Source organism: Physeter macrocephalus, chromosome 7, assembly GCF_002837175.3.
Source record: "Physeter macrocephalus isolate SW-GA chromosome 7, ASM283717v5, whole genome shotgun sequence".
NCBI lineage: Eukaryota > Metazoa > Chordata > Mammalia > Artiodactyla > Physeteridae > Physeter > Physeter macrocephalus.
The window spans coordinates 103,517,709-103,532,360 of record NC_041220.1 but is presented as its reverse complement, the minus strand read 5'-3'; the positions used below and the strand labels follow the sequence as shown (position 1 = coordinate 103,532,360).

Below are 14,652 nucleotides of genomic sequence, written 5' to 3'. Positions count from 1 at the left end.
AGCCAGAAGACCTAAATAGATATTTCTCCAAAGACATACAGATGCCCAAGAGGCACATGAAAAGATATTCAACATCACTAATTATTAGAGAAATGCAAATCAAAACTACAATGAGATATTACCTCACACCACCAGGCCATCATAAAAAAAATCCACAAACAATAAATGCTGGAGAGGGTGTGGAGAGAAGGGAGCCCTCCCACACTGTTAGTGGGAATATAAACTAACACAGCCACTATGGAGAACAGTATGGAGGTTCCCTAAGAAACTAAAAACAGAGCTAGCATATGATCCTGCAATCCCACTCCTGGGCATATACCTGTACAAAAACATGGTCTGGAAGGATACATGCACCCCAACGTTCATTGCAGCGCTGTTTACAATAGCTGAGACATGGAAGCAAACTAAATGTCCATTGACAGAAGAATAGATAAAGAAGATGTGGTACATATATACAATGGATTATTACTCAGCCATTAAACAGAATGAAACAATGCCATTTGCAGCAACATGGATGGACCTACAGATTGTCATACTGAGTGAAGTAAGTCAGACAAAGAGAAATATAGTATGATATCGCTTATATGCAGAATCTAAAAAAAAATGATACAAATGAACTTATTTACACAACAGAAACAGACTTGCAGACTTAGAGAACGAACTTATGCTTACCAAGGGGGGAAGAATAGGGGGGAGGGATAGTTAGGGAGTTTGGGATTTCCATGTACACACTGCTATATTTAAAATGGATTACCAACAAGGACCTACTGTATAGCACAGGGAACTCTGTTCAATATTCTGTAACAACCTAATTGGGAAAAGAATTCGAAAAAGAATAGATACATGTATAACTGAATCACTTTGTTGTACACCTGAAACTAACACAGCATTGTTAATCAACTATACTCCAGTATAAAATAAAATGTTAAAAAAAATATCCTGTGATAAACCATAATGGAAAGGAATATGAAAAAGAATGTATATGAATGTATAACTGAATCACTTTGTGTGTAGTAGAAATTAACACAACATTGTAAATCAACTAGACTTCAATAAAATAAATTTTAAAACAAAGAAAAAGAAAGGACAAGTGGAAGCTCTGTGTTTGAACTTTGCCAGACTCTATAGCCTATGTGCCTCTTCCCTTGGCTGATTTTAATCTGTGTCCCTTAGCTGTAATAAACCATAACTATGAGTTTAACAACTTTCAATGAGTTCTGTGAGTCCTTCTAGTGAATTACCAAACGTAAAGATGGTCTTGGGGACTCCGAATTTGCAATTGGTGTCAAACATGAGGGCAGTCTTGTGGACTGTGCCACTGACACATTGCACATTCGTACAAGATCTTTTATAATAATCCTAGGGAATGGAGTTAAGAGATAGAGAACTTAGGCTTGTTGAGGTTTAGTAACTTACCAAGCTTGCTCAGACAGACAATCTCAGAGCTGGGACTCAGGAACAAATCTTCCAACTATAAAGTCCCATGCTCTTGCCACTGTACCACACTGTCTTTCATGATACAGCCATCTGAATATACAAATACTGTTCAATGGGAAGCTTCACAAAGGCATTATTAAGTAAAATGCTTTACCATCTGATGTAATCTCTCCTTCTTCCATGCTGTCAGACATTACAACTTCCTCCTCAGTGTCTTCTTCAAAAGATGAAAGGTCACTGGTGTGGACAGAGCTAACTGTGATGTCTGTAAGTCCATCCACATCAGAATCTATCAAAGAGAAATCTTCAAGAAGGAAATATAACAGAAAATAAATCATCTTGTTATATAGGAATACACACAGCACGAAATTCCTAAATTACATTTAAAATTTTCTGGTTTAAATACTGTCAAAGAAAAAGAACTTCAACTTCAGAAATAATCTCTCAGCATTAGTAGCCAACATCAAATAAGGTACAGTTGTCTGCAGAAAATACAAAGGCAAATTATCCTGTAAAATTAATGAAACTCGTAATTCATGGTCTGAATGATAAAAATAAAGGAAATTTTAAGCAAGGAACTGAAATACCTACTATCTAATACTTTAAAGATTATGAATTAAGTTGCTTGGAATAATGTATATGAATAAATTACAAGAGTTACATTATAAGGTTTAGAACTTCTCTGTTCATTTACTTTGTGAATTGGTATATTAGTATAGAAAAGAAATATACAAATATTTATTGCTCATCTTTTAGCAAAGAAGATACGAGTTTTCAGGCTTTTAAAACACACATATCAAATACATTTTATTAAAATTTGAAGGCAAATCTGATGTGCCCCCAATGGACACTCATTGTTCTTTAAACTGTTGTTGTTTTTTCCAAGTTTTTACCTTCTTTGGTCCCTTCGCTGGTTTTAGCTTTATTATTGTTTTTTTCTGAGGGAAGTTTTGAACACTCTACTTCTTTATCCTTTGCTTGTTTTTCATCTTTTACTTTTTGGACATCTTCACTCCTTTTTGAGTGATCAAATTTCTTTTCAGTCTTTTCCTTCTTTTCTTTCTTTCTTTCTCCCTTTTCATTGCTGTCTGGCTTCTTTTCACCTTTGTCTGTTGATTTATTTTTTTGGTCACTGCTTTCTTGTTGAACATCCTTATTTAGCAGAACTGAACTATTACTTTCTTTTATGTGATTTTTAATTTCTTCAACTGGACAAGGGAGATCACTAAATTCTTCAGACTTAGGGACTGTTTCCTGTCCTTCCCCTGCACAGTCAGGTGTAGATTTTTCTTTATCAGCCGTGTCCTCTGAAGTTCTCTCTTTCTCAGCAGTAGTCTCAGTGCTTGGCTGAGACAGGAGTTTTTTGGGTATTCTCTCACTGGTCTTCGCATTTGATGTTTCTGTTGAAGCCCTGGCAGCACTAGCTTCTTGGTTAAGAGAAGTGATGGTTTCCAAGATTGACATGGCATCACTGGCCACATTCGCACTGGCCCCAGGGGCAGGGACACCTTCAAGGGAAACACATGTTTTAGAATAAATTTATGCAGAAGGTAAACCCCTCTGCTGAATCAAGGCCACTTGCCACTGTCATCTTCATAAGACACATCACCTTTAGACTTTCAGGTACTGCTGCTAGTACTTAACACATTCTAAATTCTCTACCTCTGTAATACAGTATATTAGGAAAGGCACCAGCAAATGTGAGACTAGACTAGTTCTCAGAAAAAGGATGTGTTTTCTAATTATTTTAATTATCCCCTCTATTGAAACACACACACACACACACACACACACACACACACACAAACACTACATTACTAAAATGCTTATCATTTAAAAAAATGTTATGCCAGTTGAAGAATGTGGGTGATAATTAAAATAAATATAACTTCACTAGAGTAGCCAAATACATAAACGTTCTAAAGAACTAAATACCCCTAACTTGATACTCAGTTCAAGAAGGAAAGCAATGGAACTGACCAAGAGTAAAAGCAAAGCACCTTGTGTAAGGATGGAAGAGTCTGGTTTCTCATCATCGGGGGCTGTGCTGCCACCTGTTTCCTCTTTGTGATTTAGCGTGGCCAAAAACTCATGCACAGCTTTCTCCACCTGAGGTCTGAATGTATGGTTAATCTTTGGATCCACAACCTGAGAAATAATTCTGTCAATACCAGACTCCAACATTCCTGATCTGAAACACAGGGTAATTTACAGAAAGGTGAAAAAGATAATACAACAATATTTGCATTAATTACTTTTAAGTAAAGCCATATCTATTACATATATGTTCAACCTTAAATTACCTCCAATCCATTCACTTGGAATATACAGAAAGACTACACAAAAAAAAATACGTTTCACAATACAGTGGCATTTAATACACCATACTGCAAAAAAATATGTAAACTTCCCACCACTGTGTCACCAGTGGAAATACTAAGGCAGACAGAACAAAAGCAAAACAAAATACCCTTAGAACTAGACACAGCACATTACCTAAAGACCAGGCTTGTAGGTGATGCTTATCTTACCTCAATCCTGCCCGTGGCTTATCTCACTAAATGACCTTAGTGATCATTTAGTGATAGGAATAAATGATAATTAAAGCTGAGCTCTGGGTATAAAATAAATCTATGGATTCTGCAACCTCTTTTTTTTTTTCTTTTTTGACCAGAAAAATGTAAGCCTCTTATAAGTATCAGAGCCTCCAGGAAAACTGAAGAATATACACAAAGTATAATTTTACCAAACTTACAAAAAAGGAAAAAAAAAAGAGAAAAAGAAAGAAAACTTTAGAAGAACAAAAATAAAACCTAAGACTTCTGGTCTTCTTTTTATTGTCTTCTTGCTATAAAAACTAAATGATGTATTCATTCAACAATTATGTTACGAGTGTCATCTACACAACAGGCACCATGCTAGCCACTGGGCCACTACAAATCAGACCTGGTCCCTGTTCTGGTGGGAGAGACAGACACAAACAAAATACAACATGATAGGCACTAGAACACACCATACACTGTAGGAAAAGAATAGGATATTACTATTATTAGCTATGTCTGAGATTATTTGTGAAAGCTTTCCTAAGGAAAGCTTGATTTCCAGAGAAGAGAAGGGGAAGAAAGTGCACAAAGAAATATCATACATAAGAGACAGAGGAGCAAAAGGGACAGTAAAGTCTGAAACGTGCAGAAAATCACAAAGGTGTCTGAGCAAAATAAGATGACATGAATTTATCTGAAGAAACACACTTCCACCTTGTTCCTTTCTAACAAAGAACTTGAGGAGTCACAGTTCTCTGGATAGAGTTGGGAGAGTGGGGTGCTGGTCTTCTGCAGCTCCGAGGCCTCAGGCTCTCCCTGCATAGTGGGTGAGGTGTCTCTCCTTATACTTTGCAATACTATTTCTGAGTGCAGCACGGTCTGGAGTGCAGGATGGATGTGATTTTCATTTCCTGAGGCACCTCGCAGCCCTGGGATACTATAATTCCGTTTATGTGGGCCACAGAGAAAAATGAGTCAACACTGCCCAAAGTAGGTAACCTGCTTTCTAAGTTCTAAGATATAATACAAAAAAACAAAAAAAAGCAAATCCTGAAAACATTGTTGTTACATCTTAGAGGTGTCTTTAAAATGTAGCAGGTGGAAAAGAAGCAATGACAAGCAATCTGAAAAATGTTTTGATTTAAGGCACAAGCACAAAGGCACAAAATAAAAAATAAAACCCACCCATCTCCAAATTACTGCTTCAGTCTCTTTCCCTGATGCCTATGTTCTGGGCCCTTGTGTACTTTAGTCTACTCTCACTCAGAGGTCAGCTCTGATCTTAAAAATGTATGCATATAGCTGATTCACTCTGTTATACAGCAGAAACTAACACAACATTGTAAAGCAATTATACTCCAATGAAGATGTTAAAGGAAAAACAAAAACAAAAACAAAAACAAAAACGGAAGCCAGTGCTAGCGACCACATTGCTCTTTGTGGGCTCACTTCATTGAGATGTGGCCAAAGCTGCCTCACCAGAGGGAGGAGAAGCCACACTTCTAGGTTCAAGGGCAAAGCCAAAATGCCAGCAGCTGGCACTGTCTTGGTTAAAGCTACTTCCTTGTCTTCCTTTTAAACACTGTACAGTTAAGGTCATTATTTCTGAGCTCCCTAGCATTTTTAGGTTCTGCTGTATAAACGAATGCATAAATAGAATAAAATAAAACTTTTTTCCATCTATTGAGTCGGCAGATTGGCTATTAAACAGAACCATCCAAAACTGCTGATATTAGACTATTCTGTCCTACAAAACTGGCAATGTAGATGGTTCAATCTAACAGAGTCAACTGAGTATTTCTCGAAGTATATGTAAGAAAAACTGTCTGAAACTGTATTTATAGGTGATAGTCCATCCCTATATCATTAGTTAGATACAACTAGTCTTTTAAGAAACTTTAACATGTTATTTAAGAGATATAAATTTACTAATGGAATTTAAATAAGAGAACAGTTCTATTAAAAATAAATAACAGAGCTAGAAGAAAATATACAGATATCCCAGTAAGAGCAATGCCTATATTACCCAAGAGACAGCTATTTCCCCTGTTCTAAAATGTCTCTAGAGGAGGGTCCTCATCACCCATAAGTGGACTGCTCTAGGGTTAATTGCTGACAGTCACAAGAACCCTCTACTGATGTGTCCAGCAATTCCTCACCAAACAAGATTCTGTGAAAACAATGCCTTATATTGGCACAACAACAATTTTAAGTGCTTGATTTTACATGGGCACAATTGAGTTTAGTTCCCTTTTGAAGAACAGAATAAATGACTGTTTCCCTACTTTATAGGTTCTGTATGCTAAGGAGTAAATTCCAGGAAATTTGCCTTCCATTTAGTCTCTCAATATATGGAAAAAAAAAAAAAAGAATCCAAAACTCTCCCCTTCCGCTTTTAAAGCAATGTTATCCTTTGTGAGAGGGAAGCAGATGTGCAAATTGTTGCTTGACAGTGCTCTCCAAGTGTGGACAGAGTCAGTAAGCTTCCCTCCCCCATCCCACCCTTAGCCTCCCATCCCCCTACTACTTTGATTATTGTTCTCCTGAAGGTCTGGAAATGAGTAATCCCCCCAGGCCTGCCACCCAACAGGAAAGGCTTTGACTCCCCCCACCACCCTGAAAGGTATTATTATGCAGCCCTCTAATGGCATCTTTCATCTCACCTGGACTCTTTTACAGGTTCCTGAACATCCTTTAAAATGCAGACAACAAACCTATTGTCAAATTTCCCTCTTCTCTTATTTACTAGGACACAGAGTCTGAGCCCCCAGGCTCCTAGTATCTAGTATTACCTGTGGCTAAATGGGTCTTTGAGTCAGAGTGTGAAGTTTTTATTTGTGGGGCTTCCTGTGGGTGGAACTATCAATGGAGCAGCACACTAGATAGGTGTGCAAGGTTCCTGAGGGACAAGAGGGAATTAAGAGGTAACAGCTGTAGGGACTTCCCTGGTGGAGCAGTGGTTAGGAGTCCACCTGCCAATGCAGGGGACATGGATTTGATCCCTGCTCTGGGAGGATCTCACATGCTGCGGAGCAGCTGGGCACGTGTGCCACAACTACTGAAGTCCGTGCACCTAGAGCCCGTGCTCTGCAACAAGAGAAGCCATTGCAATGAGAAGCCCGCGCATCGCAAGGAAGAGTAACCCCCACTTGCTGCAACTAGAGAAAGCCCGCGCGCAGCAACGAAGACCCAACACAGCCAAAAATAAAATAAACAAATAAATAAATAAATAAAAGAGGTAACAGCTGTAAAAACATTTGTTTAACTGTTTAAAAGCCACATTTCGTAAATATTTGTCAAGGCAGGGAGACTAAGGCAGTTTTTAAACAATGTAGTCACTTTTTTGGGGTGTCAAGCAGGGATAGAGGGCCCAAGTCTTCTTGTCTTGCAAATACTTATATTCAAGAACAAGATAATATTGTTAATCTGCTTTAGGGGGAATAAATATGATTTTTTTAGGTCCCTCTAAACATTCCAGCTTTTCTCACTCTCTTTATGTTTACCAAAAAATGACTCCGGCATGTCTAAATGCACTTCTCCTACCTTTTTTGGATATGTCATTAAAAAGCACAGGTAAAATCACAGTAAAATGCAAGAAAAAAGAAAAAGCAAGAGGGGCAATATTAGAACACAGAAGACAGCCTCAAATCAGGGAAAAATGTTTTAATTTCAGTGACCTTTAATGTATATATGTATAATATGTACGTATAATATAATATATACATATGTATAATATGTATATAATGTATGTATGTATAATACATTTAATGTATTAATGACCTTAATTTGTAAATCAGGAATAATAAAGCCTGCTCTTTTAGGGCCAAGAGAATAATTGTGAATGTAACTGTATAGGATATATTTACCAATCTGGCATTAACCATCTATTCATATCATATCTAGAGTTTTTTTTTTTTTTGAAGTCACGTCATTCCCTTCCCTCAATATTTCCAAAGGTCTACAGGAGAAATCAGACTGTTAAATTTATGGGGGAAATGTGAAGTGATTAGAGCCTACTCTAAAATCACACCGTATCATAATATAAAGTAGCCACACCAAACTTGACAAAATTATCACCAGGTGAACAAACTTCTGCACAATGTCTCTGCTTTCAGGCAAAGTATATGGTGACATTCTCAAGCCCTTGTAGAAACTGCAATTCTGAGGCTTACTTGAGCACTTGTTGTCGAATATTGTTTCTTAGCTGGTTCTTATTGAGGTGCGGACTCCACGTATGAGTTGCTAAGTGGTTTGCAACAAAGTTGTCAACACGTTGTCTCAGGTTCTGATAGGCAGGCTAGAAAGAAGAAAAAAGACATAAATGTTAAAAATCTCCACTGTTACACAATATCAATGGTCTCAGGAATTTGAGTATCTTTAACAGTGTTAAACATTTCATAGATTACAGTCGTCAATGTGGCAACAAAGTTTCACAGTTTATGACAATCCTGCTTCAGGATAATTTCAGAGTCATTCAAATACCATTTATTTTGTCTAAGACAATATGTTTGGAGATGAGGAATACAAAGAAGACAGATATACCTCCTATTTACAGACAAGGGACTAGAAAATAAGATACCAATAAGTGTTACTGTTAGATGATTTGGAGCAAAGAAAGGGAGAGGAGCAGAGAAAGTAAGCCTTCATTGAGAACGTGGCACCTGAGTTTCACAACACAGCTGGGACTAGGAAAGGCAGGCCTTGCAGGTACACCCAACAATATAAGAGCAGTGGATGAGAAAACGTGGGGTCAGGAGCATTAGGGAGCCCCCACATTGTTAAATCCGATTTGGATGGAGAAGAGACTATTAAAAAAAGCAGAGAAATGAAGTTGGAGACAGAGCTTGGGGCCAGGGCCTGGAAGGATTTGGGGACCTGTATACGAAGTCTGGAATTATGGGATAGAGAACGGGAACCCACAACACATATAAGCAGAGTGATATGTGATAGCTGAGCTTTCTGATGAAAACTTTCTGATAAATTAAAAGCTTTCTGATAAAGCTTTTCATCTTCCTACGGTGAAAGAGTAAACAGACACAAAATATACTCAGGAAAGGATGCAATGACTAGAATAATAAAGGTCTGTACTGGGGTGGCAAAAACGGGATTCAAGAGAAATTATTAAGTGGCAACCACTGGAGCTAGGCATTAAATTTGATGTAGGTCACCAGTTCGTAACTGGAAGCAATTGTTACCCCCCTCCACCCCCAGGTGGGGGGGTACATCTGGCAACGTCTGGAGACATTTTTTGATTCTCACAGTTGAGGGGAGCTGCTTCTGGCATCCAGTGTGTCGAGGGCAGGAATGCTGCTGAATATCCTACAGTGCACAGGACAGATCCCCACAACAAGGAACTATCCAGCCCAAAATGTCAGCTGTGCTAGAGCTGAGCACTCCTGACATAAGGGACGCAGGAGAGAGGACGCATACTATGTCATCTCATCTTAAAAGGATGCTGCCTAGAAGGAATGTTTGACCACTCAGTCAGGACTGCATGCTTCGTTCCTCCAAGCTGTCCCCCACATGTCATGCTGTTTATATTTCTTTTATGTGGCTCTTAACGTAGATGAGTTTGAGTGTTCCGAATGATTTTAAGCAAAACTGTACAGCCTCGTCTTCTGCTATTTGCTCCCTTACCCTTCAAAGCTAATTCTCTAGTGATAAGTTCTCATGCCTTCAATCTTGTGCACCTACCATTCTTTCTCCCTGTCCATTTGGCAAATTTCTCACTTTTGGAGTTCACCCAAATCTTTGAAGTCATCCTGACACCCAAGGTAGGTTTCCGTGGCCCTTCTCCCATGTACCAACTATCTCCTATACATACTGTCATTCAAGTGATTCTTGTGTTGCATTGTATTTTGGGGAGAGGGGGAATATTTATCTCCCTACTGAAATGTAAACCTGTTTCTCCCACTCTTTCAATCTTTGTTTCCACACACCTTTCCACACTGCTAGGCAGATAAGCAACTGAAAAGTAGTTGTCAGGTGAGATGACTGGGTAACTATCTAGGTAACACAGATGATAAAGATTTTATCCCTTTGTGACACCACTTCATCTCTTCCAATTTCCAGACTTTTGCTAATACCTATGTTCAATCCTACCAAAAACGGTCTCACGATCATTTTTCATGTTCTCCATTTATCCAAAACCAATGTGAATGAAAATTAATTTTCTCCCCAATGATTCTAAAACATAATCCTTCTTTGTAGTATTGCCAAATCTCAGAAACAGTTAGGCTCAAACATCACAACGAATTTAGCACTCTAGTTGCCCCATAAAACAAGCTTCAATTTGAACTACAACAGGTAATTCTCCTGGTTTCTAAGTTCTACTTTAGGTAAAAAGCCTAGTGACTAGAGAAATATTTTAGATTCCATTACTCTTCTGGGAATAGCTAGCTATCTCTTCTTCCTTTTCCAGCGCTCCGGGTCAAAAGCCTTGATGTCCTCCTGGCTTCCTCCCTTTCTCTTCCAAAACCATCAGTAAATCCTGTCAGCATTAGCATCAAAAAACAGCCAGAACCTGACCACTTCCCTCCTGCTTCACTGTTACCACTCTGGTCCAGAGCATTCTCATCTCCTTTCTAGATTATTGTTGCTGACCTCCCTGCATTACCCTTGCTCGTCTGAAGTCTGTTTTCCACAGTGCAGCTAGTGCCAATCTTCTAAAATTAGGGTAACCATATAATTTATTGTCCGAACCAGATCATGACTGGGTGCAAAGGGGACACTGTTAACAATTATACGAGGTCAAGCTACCTAAAATGAAAGTCAGATCATGTCCTCCTTCTGCTCAACTCCTGCCACTGGCTTCTCAGCTCCAGTAAGCGCCAAACTCTTACAAAGGCTTCCAAGGCCTGACAGATCTGTGAAGGGGGTGCGGGGGGAAGGGCAATTCTACCTCACCTCCTGTCACTTTCTCCCTCAGTATGTTCTGCCTTAGGCCTTCCGCACTTGCTGTGGTCTCCACCTGGAACCCTCAGCCCTGATAGCTGGACAGCTCCTTCAGTTATGGCTCAAACGTCATCTCATTGAAATCTTCCCTGAACAACTTACTCAAAACACATCAGCAATCCTTTCCACCCTCATCCTGCTTTCTTTCTTCCATAGAACCTCTCACATATTATTTATTGTCTGTTTTTCTCTGCCGGGATTCAAGCTCCATATAAGCAGGGACGTTTTTTGTTGACGGCTATATATCCCTGGCACCTAAAACAATGCCTGGTACATAATAAGTATTAGTTGGGTGAATAAACTTATATACTTCTGTCTTCGATTTGCCTTTTGAATCTAAAAAGAAATAGACAATAATCATAGTGACCAGGAGCCATTTATAACTGAGAAAGTATCCAAAAACTGGCCTTTACCACCTGGGGTGAAAGATGCCATATTTACTTGGTCAGTGAGCTCCCTGCCTGGGACAGAAAGATGGGCCTCTCTTGATTTTCCCTCCTCACATACTCTACTCAGTGCAAAGGGGTCAGAGTGGCTTTGTAACCTCTCAGCTTGCTCCAGGGGTCTGGGAACTGGTAGTCTACAGCAGAGGAGCCTCAGCATTAGCTGGATCTTATGGCTGCATGTTAATGTGAATATGTGCATTTTCCCTAGTTTTCATTAGATTGTCAAAGCCCTGCGCTTCCCTCCTTCCCGTCCAAGAAATGTTTTAAGACTCCCCTTTGAGGGGATCTGGCAGGGATATTACAGATACAGCAATAACACTCAGTGCGGGTGGGGATGAAGACAAAGTTGAGCCTTAGACATTGCAGCCCCCTCGCCCCCACCATCAGCATATTATATTTGCAATCTGCATACACAATAACACACAGATTTGTAGGTTTCTGAGAACAGCAAAGTGAAATTTCTACTTGCCAGATACAAATAACCAGCTTTATTTAGTTGGGTGACATTTACTTGGCCAAGTCCTTTGAAAGGAAGGAAGGGAAAAAGGGAGGGAGGGAGGAAGCAAGAGGCAATAGGCATTATTTTCAAAAAGGTGGTTGTGCATATTCTCTAAAAGTGAGAAAACTACATATCAATACTTCCCACATAGATAAATATCCCCAAGTAAACTGAATTTTCTGTGGTGCAGAAACTCTGACAACTCAAAAAAGGCACATTCTATTTCTGGTCTACAAGGTGGGCCAGAGTTTTTAAAAGGGAAGATGTTCCCACATGTCAGGAAGGGTTTCCCAGAGAAGATAAAGGAATTGTGCGCAGTTCACCACAAAGCACTTTTCTCAAAGAAACGAGGTTCTTTAGAACAGCTGAACACACTATGAGAAAACCCTCACCCCATCAAAACTCTAAAACCAGTGAACCAAACCAGACCTAAGAAAAAAACAAACAACAATTGTTTCCAACAGAAGCTTCCTGCTTCACTTGCTTCCAGACCCTACTGGGTTTCCATCCATCTCACTGAGTGCTCCTTCCTGGTGTCCTCTACTCATCCCTTGCAGAACCAGCTAAGTTTACCTGTTCCTGCTAATGCTCCTTTCACTTCGACATTTGGTACAAAATCCCTTCCCCTTCCTAGCCCCTAACTCTTTTTGTACAGGGAACCACCGTGCTGACCTTTCCCCTCTACCACTTACTCTTCGGAACTCACTCTTTTGTCCAGTCCTTCTTCCACTTCAATATCTGCTGCCCCCTCTCCTCCATCCTTTCCTCAGTTTTCTCTGCTTCTCACCCCTCACCCCACCTCCCTTCTCACTTTAGAGAGGTGACCTGGCCTAAGCTACCTAAATCAGTCATCGGTAGAAACAAAAGTCCTGATCTCCTCAGCTCTGCCTCTTCACCCCTGCACCCCTCACAAAGTCCAGCAATGTACACTGCAAATAATTTCATTACCACTTAGTAATTTCTGCAAAGGACAAAGATATGAGCCTTACCAGAAATCTTCGAGAGAAGGCAAAAATAACTTGGATACAAAGTAAACGTGTGTGTGTGGGGGGGATCTGAGATGAAAGCACAGTTAACGTTAATGTTTCCAAAAGAGTCTCCAAAACAACAGTGACTCCGTCTTGCTCACCCATACACTCCCAGCACCTAAGCAGTGCCTGGCACGTTGGACGTGCTTAACGCGAGTCTGTTAAACGAACGAAAGGCTAAGCGAATGAATGAACACAGCGTGCCTTGCACAGTGCCGGGCACAAAGCGGCAGCTCAGAGAGGAAGCGGCTGCACAGGGAGCTCGGCGGGAGACGGCGCCTCAGGGGGCCCCGGCAGGGGAAGCCAAGGCGCCGCCGGCCCATCGACGGATGTGGGAGACTGCCCATCAAGGCGGCCCGCGGGTCCTCCCCTGTCCCCGCACGCCCGCAGCCCCGCGCGCCCCGAACCTTGGTGTCCACGTCGGCCAGGCAGTCCCTGCGGAACTGGTCGAAGAGCCCTTGACTTTTGAGGTGGTTCACGATCATGGCCACGAGCTGCGGGTCCCCGGCGCCGGCCCCCGCGCCGCCCGCCCCGCCCGTGCCCGGGCCAGCCCCGGGGCCGGGCGGCGGCGGCGGCGGCTGCGGCTGCGGCGGGGGAGGCGGCGGCGCGGGAGGAGGCGGCTGAGGCTGCGGGTTGGTGGCCATGGCGGCCTGGGCCGGGGAGGGCGCGGGCCCAGGCGGGCGGCGCTCCTGGGAGGCGGCGGCTGCACCGGCCCCGCCGCCTGAGGTAAGCCAACGGGATGTTGTTACGGAACCAGCGGATCCAGGGCAACCCCGGAAGTGAAAGGGAACCGGGGGAAGGAAGGAAAAGGCGGTGACAATAGCAACGAAGGTCCGGCTACGGGGACCGCGAGGGGCCAGTTCCAGCCGCCTCCGACTGCGGGCGCTCTCGCAAGGCCGGGCTGTATGGGAAGCGGCGGCGGGCGGCGGCGGCGGGCGGCGGGTTCTGCTCGCGGGTCCTGGGTCTGGAGTGCAGGGCAGTCGGGCGTTTGACTCACGCGAACCCCAGGGCCTGAGGGCCGACTGGGCGCCGGCTCGCACCTGGCCGGGGCGGGGGAGCGAAACGTTGACCGTTGGTTTGTTCCAACCGCGGTGGCGTTTAGGCCTGATGCTGTTGCTCCTGATTCACGGAGCAGTCGAGATCCGTAGACGTTCGCATCCGTAGACATGCGAACCGTTGGTAGAACTGCTTAGTCTAAACTCTCCCAGCCCTCTTCGTTCTCAGTCTGTGATCCTGCCCACTTTTCTTCCAGGCAGGTAGCTCCAGGGGCCTCCTGTCTCTCTCCTCCCCGCCCCATCCCGTTTTCTCTTGAGCATCCCGTTACTCTCCGAGTGTGCCTGTGGTCTAGAACCCGATCCCTCCAGCACTTCCTTCCTACCCGCCAGGCTTTTCGTTTTTAGGGTGTTGCTGTTGATTAGTTTGATCAATAGGTAATGCTTATATAGCACGCACTAGGAGCCAGGCGTGGCGTTTAGAGCTTTCTATGTGCATCAATTCACCCAGTCTTTGGAACAGCGCTAAACTAGGTCTTACTATCACTAATTTGCAAATCAGGAAACTGAGATCCGAGAGAGATTAATTGTCCAAGGTTACACAGAGAGCAAACCGCCTGATTCTTGACTGAGTTATCTTTAAAATCATTCTTAGTACACGATCAAAGCAAAATAAATATTACAAATTTTCATAATTATTCAATAGAATGTAAAAGTTATGGGAAAATACATCTCGGTGAAATGGATTTTGTT

At 42.0% G+C, this 14,652-nt stretch overlaps 1 protein-coding gene across 1 annotated transcript in view; it reads right to left on the bottom strand.

Moving 5' to 3' along the window:
• BOD1L1 (biorientation of chromosomes in cell division 1 like 1) overlaps positions 1–13,676 on the bottom strand; it is a 56,837-nt gene extending 43,161 nt beyond the window's left edge. The window contains exons 1-5 of the mRNA XM_024119195.3: positions 13,315–13,676; positions 8,153–8,277; positions 3,438–3,628; positions 2,331–2,945; positions 1,592–1,741 (exon numbers count right to left, since the gene is read on the bottom strand). Of these exons, the coding sequence (XP_023974963.1) occupies positions 1,592–1,741; positions 2,331–2,945; positions 3,438–3,628; positions 8,153–8,277; positions 13,315–13,551 (1,318 nt within the window). The 5' untranslated portion in view covers positions 13,552–13,676. The remainder of the gene's footprint in view (positions 1–1,591; positions 1,742–2,330; positions 2,946–3,437; positions 3,629–8,152; positions 8,278–13,314) is intronic.
• Positions 13,677–14,652: the final 976 nt, after the last annotated feature.